The sequence below is a fragment of the Mesoplodon bidens genome, assembly GCF_964165515.1.
Source record: "Mesoplodon bidens genome assembly, chromosome: 2".
NCBI classification, from domain to species: Eukaryota; Metazoa; Chordata; class Mammalia; order Artiodactyla; family Ziphiidae; genus Mesoplodon; species Mesoplodon bidens.
The window spans coordinates 161,492,748-161,506,808 of NC_138177.1; the positions used below are offsets into that span (position 1 = coordinate 161,492,748).

Below are 14,061 nucleotides of genomic sequence, written 5' to 3' on the forward strand. Positions count from 1 at the left end.
TTCCCCTGCACTGGCAGGCAGATTCTTAACTACCACACCACCAGGGAAGTCCCTAGAACCCCCATTTTAGAGGTGAGAAAACTGAGGCATAACTTGCAGAAGGACCCAGCTAATAAGTGGAAGACTCTAATCCAGATCTTTGAAGACTCTAATCCAGATCCTTCTGACTAAAGCCAAAGCTCTCTCTAGTACATATACTCTACTCAATAGCATACTAGCCACAGGGGACTCCTTTGTTATTTCTTGGAAGAAGTGTGTCAGTGTTTCTTCTTGGATTCTACCACCCTAACCATTGCCTGACTCAATCTGTCAATGACATGTGGTCCAGTTCTTGCCAAGAATAGGGAATACAGGGCTTCCCTGGTGGCGCAGTGGTTGAGAGTCCGCCTGCCGACGCAGGGGACACAGGTTCGTGCCCCGGTCTGGGAAGATCCCACATGCTGGGGAGCAGCTGGGCCCGTGAGCCATGGCTGCTGAGCCTGCACGTCGGAGCCTGTGCTCCGCAGCGGGAGAGGCCACAGTGGTGAGAGGCCTGTGTACCACAAAAAAAAAAAAAAAAAAAAGAATAGGGAATACAAATATCAGAAGATACCAACACAGGGACTTCCCTGGTGGTACAGTGGGTAAGACTCTGCACTCCCAATGCAGGGGGCCTGGGGTCGATCCCTGGTCGGGGAACTAGATCCCGCATGCTGCAACTAAGAGTCCGCATGCTGCAACTAAGATCCCGCGTGCCACAACTATGACCCGGCACAGCCTAAATGAATGAATGAATGAATGAATAAAAAGGTATCAACACAGATATGAATGGAAGTAGAATTCTGTAGGGACTGGCAGTGGTTAGGTAGTCATTTGAAGGCTATTTGCCACTTCAAAGGAAAAACAAAAACAACCATTTGAGTTAATCCTCCCTGTTCTGGTGTAGGGTTTGAAAATCTTTTGAAAAAGTTTAACATTGGGACTTCCCTGGTGGTGCAGTGGTTAAGAATCCGCCTGCCAATGCAGGGGACACGGGTTCAATCCCACATGTCGTGGAGCAACTAAGCCCGTGCGCCAAGACTCCTGAGCCTGCGCTCTAGAGCCCGCGAGCCACAACTACTGAGCCCGCGTGCCACAACTACTGAAGCCCGTGTGCCTAGAGTCCGTGCTCCGCAACAAGAGAAACCAGCGCAATGAAGAGTAGCCTCCACTCGCTGCAACTAGAGAAAGCCCACGCGCAACAACAAAGACCCAACACAGCCAGAAATAAATAAATTAATTAATTTAAAAAAAAAAAAGAAAAGAAATATTTAGGCTGAGCGAAGGCACTGTGCTGGATAGAATATCAACAGGCACACTGGAATAGTGTGGTATTAGCGAAAGGAGCTACAAAGCCAGACAATCTGATTTCTGGTCTGCTACTTAGCAAGTGTACAGCCTTGGGTGTCACTTATCTGTATCTCAATTTTCCTACCCTTGCCCTGTCTACCTCAGAGTTACAGTGAAGATCAAATGAGAATACACATGAAAGCACTTTGTAAATAGTAAAATGCCGTGCTAGTAAGGTAGGATTAGGTTTGGTAATAGTTTTTCAAACTTCTGGAATTTCTCTCAGAGCTTTTTATGACCAAGAAATACTGCAAACAAGGAAATAGTATGAAACAGTTCTGATGGCATGAGGTTCTCAGGGTGTTATCTGTAAGCCTGTCAGAACTGTCAATAACCAGGACAATGGGAGAGACTTCTCTATGAACAACTGGATTAGTCCATAATGGGGCCATAATAAGGCTGCTCATATTCTGGCAGATCCTCACAGGACTGGGCTGAAGAATGATCACTCCAGGAAACAAAGCTGAATCTATAAATCAGGAGGTCTGGCTAAAAGATCATGTGGGAAAAACGATCTTCTGTATACACAACTATATATTCAAAGCTCAAGGCCTAAGTGAAGCATGGCACACTGAGATACTGCATCAACCAGATAGCTGATAGTCCAAGTTCTCTAATCCTAATTCTCTCCTAGGATTTACTAGTCCTTTTGGCCCTTGAATCTATATATAAATGCAATGCTCAGACCTAGGAATGGGGAAGTAAGGGGTGGTGAGAGACATAGGAGAGGCCCAGGATAGCTACAGTCCAATTTCTCCAAAAGAAAAATTCCAAATATCCCTTGTAGACTGTGCAGAATCTGGAGGCTCTTACCTTCCTAGGGACACCCCACTGCCACTACCACTAGGTGCTACAAGGAACTAAAATGAATTACTTATGGGCCTCCCTGGTGGCGCAGTGGTTGAGAGTCCGCCTGCCGATGCAGGGGATACGGGTTCGTGCCCCGGTCTGGGAGGATCCCATGTGCCGCGGAGCGGCTGGGCCCGTGAGCCATGGCCGCTGGGTCTGCGCATCCGGAGCCTGTGCTCCGCAACGGGAGAGGCCACAACAGTGAGAGGCCCGCGTACCGCAAAAAAAAAAAAAGAAAAAAAAAAAAAAAATGAATTACTTAAAGTAGGAAAACCAAAGCGCTTACCTTCCATTTCAGTCAATGCAAAAACATTCACTGAATATCTCCCAAGCACTCACACTGCTCAAGGAATCAAGGGGAAAAGAAAAATCCAAATGGTTATCTCCAAACTGACTCAAATAGACAAGTGATTTATTATTCATTTAATAAAATGTATGTGCCAGACACTGTGCAGAAACTTCTGCCTTCAGGAAGCTTTACAACCTAGTCTAGTCTCACAGCATCAAGAACAAAAAACATAATGAATCTCAGTGTGCAATGATGTCAGAGAGTGGAAATGAGAACAATTTTTACTGTGTGGTGAGCTCTGAAGTGGTCTTTGAAGGCTAGATGGTTAATATTTCTAAAGGTAATGGTGTAGGGAGGGACAGCAGTTTACCAGGAGCAAAGATTAGAGATCAGAAAGCCCAAGGTTGGTTTGAGGAACAAGATCAGCTTGGCTAGAGAGGTATAAATACAAAGGCCCACAAACAAATTGTCTCTGGGATGTAACAGTGAACTGCTGGCCCCTATTCTGCAGCATTACACCCCTCTATCCCCAGTCTTCAGACAAGGAGGGTTCTGCATGGCCTGTAGGTGAATTACACAAATCTCTCTGACTGGCTCCTCTCTTTCAACCTTTGGTAATAGGAGAAAGGGTTTTTCTAACAGCCCTTGTGACAAATTAAAAGCAGGATTTCTCTAACCTGTACATATTAATTCAAAAAGGAGGAGCTAGATTTGGGATGCAATCTTCTGAGGAGCCCAGGACAATATGGGGAAGAAGAGCCAGACTGAGAGGCCACACAAAGGGAACCCTCTCTGTTCTCATTAGACACGCTACGGACAGACACTCAATGTTGCCCCTCAAACCTTGTCAGCTCCTTCCAATATGATGTAGTGAGAAAGAGCACTGATTTGGGAGTCAGGTGAGCTGGTTCCAATCCCAACTGAATAACCATGGGCAAATTACCCACTATTTTGAGTCTCTGCTTCCATTACCTATAAAATGAGAATAATAAACTTTATAGCCCAGTATGATTGATGAGGTAACGTGAAAGTGTCTAGGGTCTAAATGCTGAATCAATGTTATTTCCTTTTTCTTCTCAGCACCTACTTTGAAAGGCTTCAATTCCCCATGAGGGCAATATTCCAGAAGTCAAAGAGGACGACTATATTTTCTTGCTCTCCATTAGCAGGTGGTTTTTCCTCTTCCTTTCTCCTAACACTGTAGCTCCTTTCTCTTAACCTTTATCCTTCTATTCCATCTTCATTCCCTCCAAAGCTAGGCTGTAAGAACCAATAAGCCAGAGTTTTTCGTTTTGTTTTTTTTTTAGGCCACGTCGTGTGGCATGCAGGATCTTAGTTCCCCAAACAGGGATCAAACCTGTGCCCCCTGCAGTGGAAACATGGGAGTCTTAACCACTGGACCGCCAGGGAAGTCCCGAGCCAGAGTTTTTAGAAAGGGCCTGTTCTCTACCATTTACCTCACCCCAAGATAAGCAATTCTAACCACGTCTCATTACAATTATTGCTTCTTTGGAAGATTTAAAAGCTGATGACTTTCAAATCTACATCTGCAGTGCATATCTAATACTCAAGGGGTTCATTCTATCCATGTTCCATAAGCACCTCAAATGCTTAAAAAAAAAATTTTTTTTAAGTCATCATCTCCATAAACCTGCTCCTCATACATTCCTTATACATTTCATTATCCACAGTCCCATATCTGGAATTCTGAAATCAAAAGAGCTCTGAAAATAAGAAGGTTTTTAGTATATATAACACAAAATACATTTAGCAACAAAACCTGAACAAAATTAACATGAGACTATTTATAGCCCTTATTAATCCCACTCAATTAATATTCAAGTGATTTGCCTGAAAATATTAATATTATTTGACTATACAGCGCTCTATCCCAGACCCTGCTGGAGGTGTTATGCACTCAAAAGGGTGAAACTGGTTCATGGGGGAGGGGGAGAACTTAGACATTACAATGGTATGTGGCCCTCCAAAGCTCAACCTTATCAATAGAGACCTATTCCCTAGTATCTAATGTTTCTTGCTGGATTTTCTTGAGTATTACATGAGCAGCATTGACACTGACTTCATAAAAGGCAGACAAAAAGTATGCAAGAACTATACTACAAAGCTATGGCAAACAGACAGCCATGACTGGGGGACTTTCTCTTGACTGATGGCTGAATCTTGAAGTCATATGACAAGAGGTGGCCTGAGCATGCCTGTTTTGCCCTGTGGATGTTATTTATGTTTGATCCTCAGTGTTTTTGTGTGTGACATGGGTTTTGATAATTAAATTAAAAATTTACATTTTATTATTTAATTCTACAAATTAAAATGTGTCCCAATTAATTATGCCAAGTGCTAAAAAGAAAAATGTTAACAATATCTGAATGACTATCTAGCAGCTAGTTAAAAGTTATTTTCTCATATCAGGCAAAAGTTTAAAAGTTTAATAAAAATAATTTTAAGAAACTGATTTTTTTCTATTGTTTTGTTTTTGCTGGAAAATGAACAACTTTAAATGATTTTTAAAAATCTGATTACACTGTTTCTGTGTTTATAAATACTAATTTGCATATGCAATTTGATACATTACAACTTATATAAGGAAATAAAAGTTACTCAGCAAATACAGCTATAAAACTTAGTTAAATATAAATAGCTTTTTAACTTTTAACCTAAAAATCTTGTTTAGTCACTCTTAACTTTGCACTGAATAAAAGGCAAGCTTTATGCTTACTCATTTTATGTATAAAGCACAGACATAGTTACTGTACATAAAAAGATATAGAGTATATCTGCATGTTAAAATTTCATGGGAGGGATGCATTAGGGAAAAAAGATGTCGCCTTCTTAGGAAGGTGATAATGAATGGAAAGGTTGAGGAAACAATGATATAAGGGATTAGGGATCTGTAACAGTATCTTCTCAGCTTTTCAAGTCAGAAACTTGGGAGTCACCCTTGACAACTCCTTTCCACTTATCCCCAATCACTAGTAATGGTCAGCTTTATTTCCTAACTATTTCTAGACTGTCTCTCTCTCTTCTTCTCCACTCCTACTGCCATTACCCTAACTCAGATCTTCATGATCTCTTGCCTAGACTTTATAAGAGACTCATTAACCTGTTCCTTTTCTCTTCATTCCAAACTTCTTGAAACAGTTTGTCTCTCCTCTCTTATTTCTTAGCCCACTCCAATCTGCTTCCATGCTATCAAAACTGTTTTTGTAAAAGACACTGATCAAGTGCAAGATGCTAAATTCAATAGACCTCTTCAGTCCTTATTTTTCTGGTCCTCTTGGCAGCACTCAATCTTGATAGCCATTTCCTTCTTCTTGAAATACTCTTTTCCGTTGGTTTATGAGACATCAATCACTACTTGTTTTCTTCAAATTGTGGCTGCTGATCCCCTTCTTCCTGCACATTAAAGCTAATGAAACTTGAGGTTCTCTTTTCAGCCCATCTCCCATGATATACATTTTTCATAGGCACTATCAGTGATTCCCATGGTCTTAGTTACCACATATAAACAGATGATTAATCCTCTATCTCCATCCCCAGGCCCCACGCTTGAGCCCCAGATTTCTCTATCCAGTTGTTTTTTGGACAGCTTCCCTTGGAGGTCACAGAGATACCTCAAAATGTCCAAATTTAAACTCAACTCAGTTAAAAGCATCACTATCCACTCTGCTGCTCAAGGCAAGAGGCCTAGGAGTCAGGCTTAATCCCACCCTGCCCCAACCACTTTCAGCCTCCAGATGAAACCAATAACCAAGCTCTGCTAATTCAAATTCCTAACTCTTATTCTCCACTGTTACTACCTCAATCTCCATCAACATCTCTTGCTAGGACTACCACACTACTTAAGAACCAACTACTTCAAGAACCTCCTGGTTGGAATGTTATCGCAGTCTAATTCATTCTTCCCAGAGCAGTCAAGCAATATAAATAAATAAATTTGATCATGTCACTTCTGAGATTAAAACCTTTCAATGGCATTTCACTGTTATCAGGATAAGGTCCAAATATCATTCCCCCCATGCTACCAACGCACCTAGCCTACCAATCTTTTGCTTGTGAAATAATCATTTCACCCTGCCACTGACAACTATCCATAGATCAGCTCTCATTAGCTTAAAGGCCTTCCCTGATCCCCCTACGCCGGGGTGGACCCCCTTATTATACAAATCCATAGTACTGCGGACTGCTCCACTCAAAATATTTATCATTTTATAATGGTCTCCGAAGTACGCGACACAAAATCAACTGGGACACAGGAAGAAAAACATACACATATGTTGTAACTAACACACACATATATGTATATAAATAACATATACAAATGTTACATATATATATAAATAATATATACGAATGTTACATATATATAAGTAAGGCTTACCTTTATTATGCATTAGCCTATTAATACTGGCAACTTTTATCTGTTGCTCAGGTGGCCAAGCTTTCCTGAAGGAAGACTGGGAGTTATACCAAGCAGGTGAAGACACTAGTTCATTCACATTTATCATACTGCATGACACTGTAGTTTGTGTGCCTAGTTAAGTGGATTTAAAAGATAGCTAGTTTTAACTAAATTAACATTCACAAAATAAATAAACAGCTTAGAGTCCTATCAAGAAACTGAATGGGGGCTTCCCTGGTGGCGCAGTGGTTAAGAATCCACCTGCCAATGCAGGGGACATGGGTTCGAGCCCTGGTCCAGGAAGATCCCACATGCCATGGAGCAACTAAGCCTGTGCGCCACAACTACTGAGCCTGCGCTCTAGAGCCTGCGAGCCACAACTACTGAGCCCACATGCTGCAACTACTGAAGCCTGCGTGCCTAGAGCCCGTGCTCCACAACAAGAGAAACCACTGCAAGGAGAAGCCCGCGCACTGCAACGAAGAGTAGCCCCCGCTCACTGCAACTAGAGAAAGCCCGCATGCAGCAATGAAGACCCAACGCAACCAAAAATAAATAAATAAAATAAATAAATTTAAAAAAAGAAAATGAATGGAAGATAATGTTAATAATGCAGGAAGAGGAACAAAGAAACAGCAGAGCTGATGTCTCTCGAAGTAAAAGCTCCTAAGTACCAGAATTTCACCTGCCACATCACAATAAAACAAAACAAAATAACATAATGACCAGCTAATCAGATCTAAGTCAGCCAAAGATTTAAAATTATCTAGAAGATTATTTAAAATATGGACTTACACTCTCTCATGCACCTTACTCTGAATGTATAATATGCTTAAAAATAATACTTACTGAGTACACGCTATCATGATCAGCAAGACATTTAAAAACACTTGTCTTGGGCTTCCCTGGTGGCGCAGTGGTTAAGAGTCCATCTGCCAATGCAAGGGACCCGGGTTCGAGCCCTGGTCTGGGAGGATCCCACATGCCGCAGAGCAATTGAGCCGGTGCACCACAACTACTGAGCCTGCACTCTAGAGCTCGCGAGCCACAAATACTGAGCCCACGTGTCACAAGTACTGAAGCCTGCGTGCCTAGAGCCCGTGCTCTGCAACAAGAGAGGCCATAGCAATGAGAAGCCTGTGCACCTCAATGAAGAGTGGCCCCTGCTCGCCGCAACTAGAGAAAGCCCGCAAACAGCAACGAGGACCCAACACAGCCAAAAATAAATAAATAAAATAAATAAATTTAAAAACACTTGTCTTCATCCTTTTATAATATATACGGTGTATATATTTTTGGGCCTTGCCTCACGGCTTGCGGGATCTTAGTTCCCCGACCAGGGATCGAACCCGGGCCCCCTGCAATGGAAGTAGAGTCCTAACCACTGGACCGCCAAGGAATTCCCAAAATGTGTTTAGGTTTTAAAAGTTAACTTGTAACATCTAAAAAATTTTAATCTGTTATGAAATCATATGAAAATTCAGATTTGCAACCTCAAGGGGGAGAGGGATTGTGGAAAGGGATGTGAAATTATGCAGTAAGGCAACACTAGACCTACATTCTGTCATGGCAACAACTGGCTGGACCTCATCAGATTGCATGGGACTCTAGTTGGCCCGCCAGTCTCCATTTGGTTGATTTTACTCGATTACCCATTAGAATTTAAGCTCTAGGATTTCACTAAAAAAATATATATTTTTGTCTGTTTTGCTCACTGCTGTATTTCCAGGGCCTAGAACAGTAGCTGGCACACAGTAGGCATTCAATAAACATTTGCTGAAATTAACAAATAACAGGTGCCTGCCTAATCCCTAAAAATGTTTCTGACAAGTATTCATAGTATGTTTCTGCCTTCCCCTAAAAGACAAATTGATTTATCTTTTATATTTAGCACAGGGCCTGACACATACTAAGTACTTTATTTGCTCACTGTATGACTAATAGCAATTAGTTATCACTTACTGAGTACTCATTGTGTGCTAAACACCATGCTAAAACGCTTTACAAGCATTAGCTCATTTAATCACCCTAACACTCCTATGAGGCAGATGCTATCACCCCTGTCTTAAGAGATGAGGAAAATGAATCTCTGGAGATTAAGCAATTGGTCAAAGCTCTAATTGTATTACAGAATGAAATAACTGTAACACAAGATAAAATATGAAAAGAGCTATATGAAAGGCAAGAACAAAGTGCTACAGAATTCAGAAGGACAGTTCACTTCCAGTTTGGAAGGCACAACACGCATATTTGGGAAAGGTCCCTGAGGGAGGTAGCATTTAAACTAAATCTTGTAAAAGAGCCAAGATTTTCATAGGAAAAGACGGGTGGGGAAGGGATTGCTTTTGTCACTTTCTCTACCAGAAAAGGTGAAGTACATACCAAGGAGGTAGTCTGAGTAGAATGCAGGATATGTGGATAAATATTAAATCGAATAAGACTAGTAAAGTCAATAGGAAGGCCTTGAATACCATACCCTATGGGTTATGATTTTATCCTGTAGACAAAAAGGAGTCCATGAAGGTTCCTAAACTAAGAAGAGTCACAAGACCAGAAGGGTGTTTTAGCAACATTGCTGCAGCAGAATTGGTCATGGTAAGGAGGCTATAGAACAGATTTAGAAGGCTCCTGAAGTAACAACACCTTTACAATTTATAATATTTTCTGACATCTAATACTTCACTGACACTTCACTAACAACATTAATAAATAGTATTATCATATTTTGACATCAAGGAGCCTGAGACTTAGCAAGTTTAAAGACCAAAGAATTAAGTCTTTGTGGGACTATGCTGTGAGAAAAACATACACAAAACAATTTAGGGAAGACATCAGTAACAGGATCACAGTATCCAACAACTGCCAATATAGGAAGGGAAGAAAAGAGTAAGGAACCAAAGATAGGTAAGATTTCTATCTTATGCCCTAGTGTCTGGGCCAATGGTCGCACCATTAACAAAAATGTAGGAAAGGTACACCAGGAAGGGGGAGTGAGTTTGATGCTTGTGGGACACAGTTTAGTAGCTCTCTAAGTTGCTGTTAGGAACTGTGGGGTGGGTGGGCAAGGCTGGAGGGAAACTAAGAAATGGGCTAAATTACTTCCTGACCTGGAGGCATTATCAGAAAGGTTTTGTTACTTGCAGCAAACCAGAAGCAGCTTTTAGTATCCTAGAGCCCAGTGACAGGACAGTTCCAAAAACATCATGAAGAAATCAGATTCTTTCCATCTTCTCGACCCTCACCCTTAGAACTGCCTGCTCTTATTTCTAAATTCTGCCTCATGATCCCAGCATTGCTAATGGCAATTTCAGAGTCAGAAAAGGGATCTTTCCTGTCCAGAGGCAGAGCACAGCCCTTAATAGCCCATATTTTGGTTAGAACCATACTACCTGAGTATTTCCTCTATTTACTAGCTCTGACCTTGCTTAAGTTACTGAACCTCTCTGTGCTTCAGTTTTCTCAACTAGAATGTGAGAATCTGAGAAATAAACGAATTAGTATTACAGTACTTAGTGCCTAGCACATAGCAAGTTCTATGTAAGTGTTCGCTATTATTATAGCTTTCTTATCTCTCTTTTTTTTGAAGCTCTCACACTTTGGTGATAACTGGGTTAAAATATAAACTGGCAAAAAACAACAGAATAAAACTTGGCAAATAAGGAACGCTTTTTCAGAAGTCCTCCAGGCTTCCCTTCACGTTCATTAGCCAAAATCTGCATCACACGCCCATACCTAAATCAGTCACTGCCTAGGGAGATAGAATTACAATGATTGGTTTAGTTTATATCAATCAAGACCTACCCCCTGGGGCTGGGAAGGTGCTGCCAGATTCCTGGTTAGCAGGATGGCAGGAACAGTGATAAAAACAACCGGTGTCTGCCAAGACTTAGTCTTGAGAGGCTGTGGTCTCTGCTAGGGAGGGTTAGAAAAAGTAACTTCCAGAGCTGTAAGCCTCACCCCCACGGGGTTCCTAAGAGCAATGAAATCACTGCAAAGGTCTGTTAAGGCTAGTGAAGTTTGGCACAGGAGAAAAAGTATAGGATATAGGCCAGAGCTCGAGGAGCGTACTCTTGAGAGGCAGTGAAACACAGCAGGTTCTAGATTCATGGAGGTGTGACGCAGGCCATGTTAGTGTCCCCAGCCCTAGGGTCTAGATCACCAGCCTTGGACTTAATCACCTAATCTTCTCAAAGCCTGTTTACTCATTTATAAATGGGGATAACCCAAATTATCTCGGATTTGATGTTAGGATTAAACGTAAGGATACATTTCACCCCTGTAGTATAAGGATCAGAGAAAAAACAAAAATAACCAACCCACACACAAAAACCCCCAAAACAAAAACCCCAATGGCCTGGTGTTCAGAAAGACAAGGTGCAAGGCGCGATGGGGGTGGCGGGGAGGTACCTAAAATGGAGTTGCAGAGAAGAGGGGAGGCTGCCTGACTCTAGACTAAAACTCCCCTTCAGGACCCTGGTCAGGTTCTGTTGCTCTATTGAAGAACTTTCATTTCAAAGTTTACCAGAAAAGGACTAAATTTACTCACACCTGAAGTCTTCTTAGAGGTGTATGTGCAGCAAAATGGGTAAGAATCTCACTTCTGGCTTTGCTGTAACTAACCGTGTTATATTCTCTGAGGTAGTTTCCCCACCTGTAAAAACTGAGTAAATCGCTGTCAGATTTATTTCACTGGGCTTAATAAACTAAATATTAGCCCCTTCCCTTTGAGGCAGCAGTGTTCCTGGAACTGAAGGCCAACACAAAATCTGTAACATAAAAGCCCCGAAATTTTTCATTGATATATAAAATTGCAGCTACGAAGACAGGCCTATCAGTCTTAATGGAGGATTCTGGAAACCAGAGTGCTTAAAGGAAAGGAACAAACATTACTGAAAACATTATTGAAGGTGGAAAAGAATCTGTTCTTATATTTATAGAGCCCTTACTAGTCTCCAAACACTGTGGTATCTTATTTAATTCTCAAACACCTTGATAACCCTGCCCCCTCCCCTCTTTATAGAGATGAGGAAAGGAAGGCTCAGAAAGGAAGGAAAATAACATTTATCGTGGACTGTGCTGGATGTTTTCCATATGCATCACTGCATCTGACATTTAAGTGACTTCTCTGGATGAGAGCTAGGAAGTAGCAGGCAGGATTATAATACCAGATCTGATTCTAAAGTCATTGCCATGCAGCTCAAGGGAGTAATTTATGTTTCCTCAGGATCAGGTTTCTTACAAAACTCAATCCCAGAATCTCAATCCCCACCCCCAACACACCCACAATAGTTGGGGTTAGCAATTCACTTTGGAGTTTTCCAGTTTCTTTCAGATTAAAGATTTCAAAGTGGGCCCACTAGCAAAAATACAAAACACCTTTACAACTCTGCCTAGGATTAAAAGCTTTCTTTCCCCCTTTTCCAGCCCAATCACTTGGGGGCCAGGCCATAAAGAACAACAGCTATAAACTAGGGCTCTGGAGCGATCAACCTGGTTTAAGCCACTGACTGTGTGACTTTGGGTAAGTTACTTTACCTCCCTAAGCCTCAGTTTCCTTATCTGTAAAATAGGGATAACAGCAGTATCCATCTCAATAAATACGTTGTGCATATTAAATAAAACGTGACATGTAAAGCAATCAGAGCAATGCCTGCACACAGGAAGAGCTCAGCAAACTTAACAGTTCTCATTGCTGGAGAAGAAGTACCACTGATGGGTCTGTCCCTAAGTCCAAAGACTTCGCCATCGTATTCTCTCTGAGCACAGGCCTTGCTACCTGAAGTCCCTTTAGAAAGAGCAACAGGTCGCTCCTTTTCTCCTAACCAGGGCCAGGCCAAGAAACCTAAAGCCCCCGACCTATACATGACTACGAGATCTTGGCACTGGTTTTCTACCACTACGAAGGCTGTCACTCTGAACCCAACCGAACCACCCCATTTCCGCCTCGGCTCGGGAAGTTCTCCCGGCCTTCAGCGGCCCAGGCTGCCTTCGGCATGGCTGCCCCTGGTTACAGGCCTGGAGCTGGCTCGCCTGGCGTCCCTTCGCCAGAGAACTCTCTCTGCGACGTAGGGAGGATTTCCCTGAGTTCAGGGGAACCAGTGAATCCAGTTAAGAGGCGCGTGGGTCAGACACACGCCGGAGAGGGTTGCCTTAAACGCCTCCCGGGCCTGCCACCGGGAGCCCGGCCCAGACCGGAGGGTCAGCCCCTTTCTAATCTCCGAGAACGCGTGGGGTCCGGCCCAGGGCCACCACGTGGGGGCTCCAGGAGTGGCAAGGTGTTCCCGAAACCAGCCCCCAAAGACTGCTCCCCGCTTGGGCCCTAACCTGGCCCCAAACTGGCCTGAGCGGCGCTCCCGGCCTGGCTTCTCCCCCCAAACCTATTTGGAGGAGATTCAGACATCATCTGCAGACTGCAGACAGGCTCTCGCCAGACTCCAAGCCCCGAGACTGCCTCAGCCCGAGTCCCCAATTGCCTGGTTTCCTTACTCACCCATCGCGGCTCCGCTCGCTCCTACTTGGCGGCGGCAGCAGCGGCAGCTTCGGCGGCAGCTTCAGCAGACAATATGGCGGATCTGCAGGACGGCAGCCCGAAACGGACAAACAACTTAACATTCAATCCCGGGAAGAAACGCGCTTTCGGCCCCACCGCCTAGTTCACAGCGCCGACCGCATTTAAAGAGACCGCAGCTACTAAAGGCGGGGAATAAGGATGGAATATGAAAGGAGTGGGTGGAGAAAAACTGGGAGGGATACCTACTAAAGAAAGTTAAGTGTGCGTAGGATTTCTCTGCTATTTCCTTTTTGTAGTGAGGTCTCCTCCCCTAGAAACTTTTTCTTCCAGAAAGGTATTCCTTCCTTTTGTAGTTAAAACCACCCATAGAGATGTATATGTATGACTGATTCACTTTGTTATAAAGCAGAAACTAATTAAAAAAATTAAAAAAAAAAAAAAAAAAAAAAAAAAACCACCCATAGACCCTGAGCTGGATATGAATAAGGAGTCATCTGGAAAGGTGAAGTGACTTGCTCAAGGATATAGCGATAAGGAAATGAAGAAGTCTAGAGTAAACCCGATTACAATCTTATTGGGAGATAAAAAGTAGAAAAATAATGAGACCGGTGCAGTGCTTTATAG

General features: G+C 42.7%; 1 protein-coding gene across 2 annotated transcripts in view; it reads right to left on the bottom strand.

Moving 5' to 3' along the window:
• KPNA6 (karyopherin subunit alpha 6) overlaps positions 1-13,504 on the bottom strand; it is a 51,760-nt gene extending 38,256 nt beyond the window's left edge. The window contains exon 1 of one of the 2 annotated variants that reach the window (XM_081255706.1): positions 13,417-13,504. In XM_081255706.1, coding sequence (XP_081111832.1) covers positions 13,417-13,420 — 4 coding nt within the window. In that variant the 5' untranslated portion in view covers positions 13,421-13,504. Of the gene's footprint in view, positions 1-5,773; positions 5,869-13,416 lie in introns of those variants that run through there. The other variant, XM_081255707.1, reaches the window with a different exon arrangement.
• Positions 13,505-14,061: the final 557 nt, after the last annotated feature.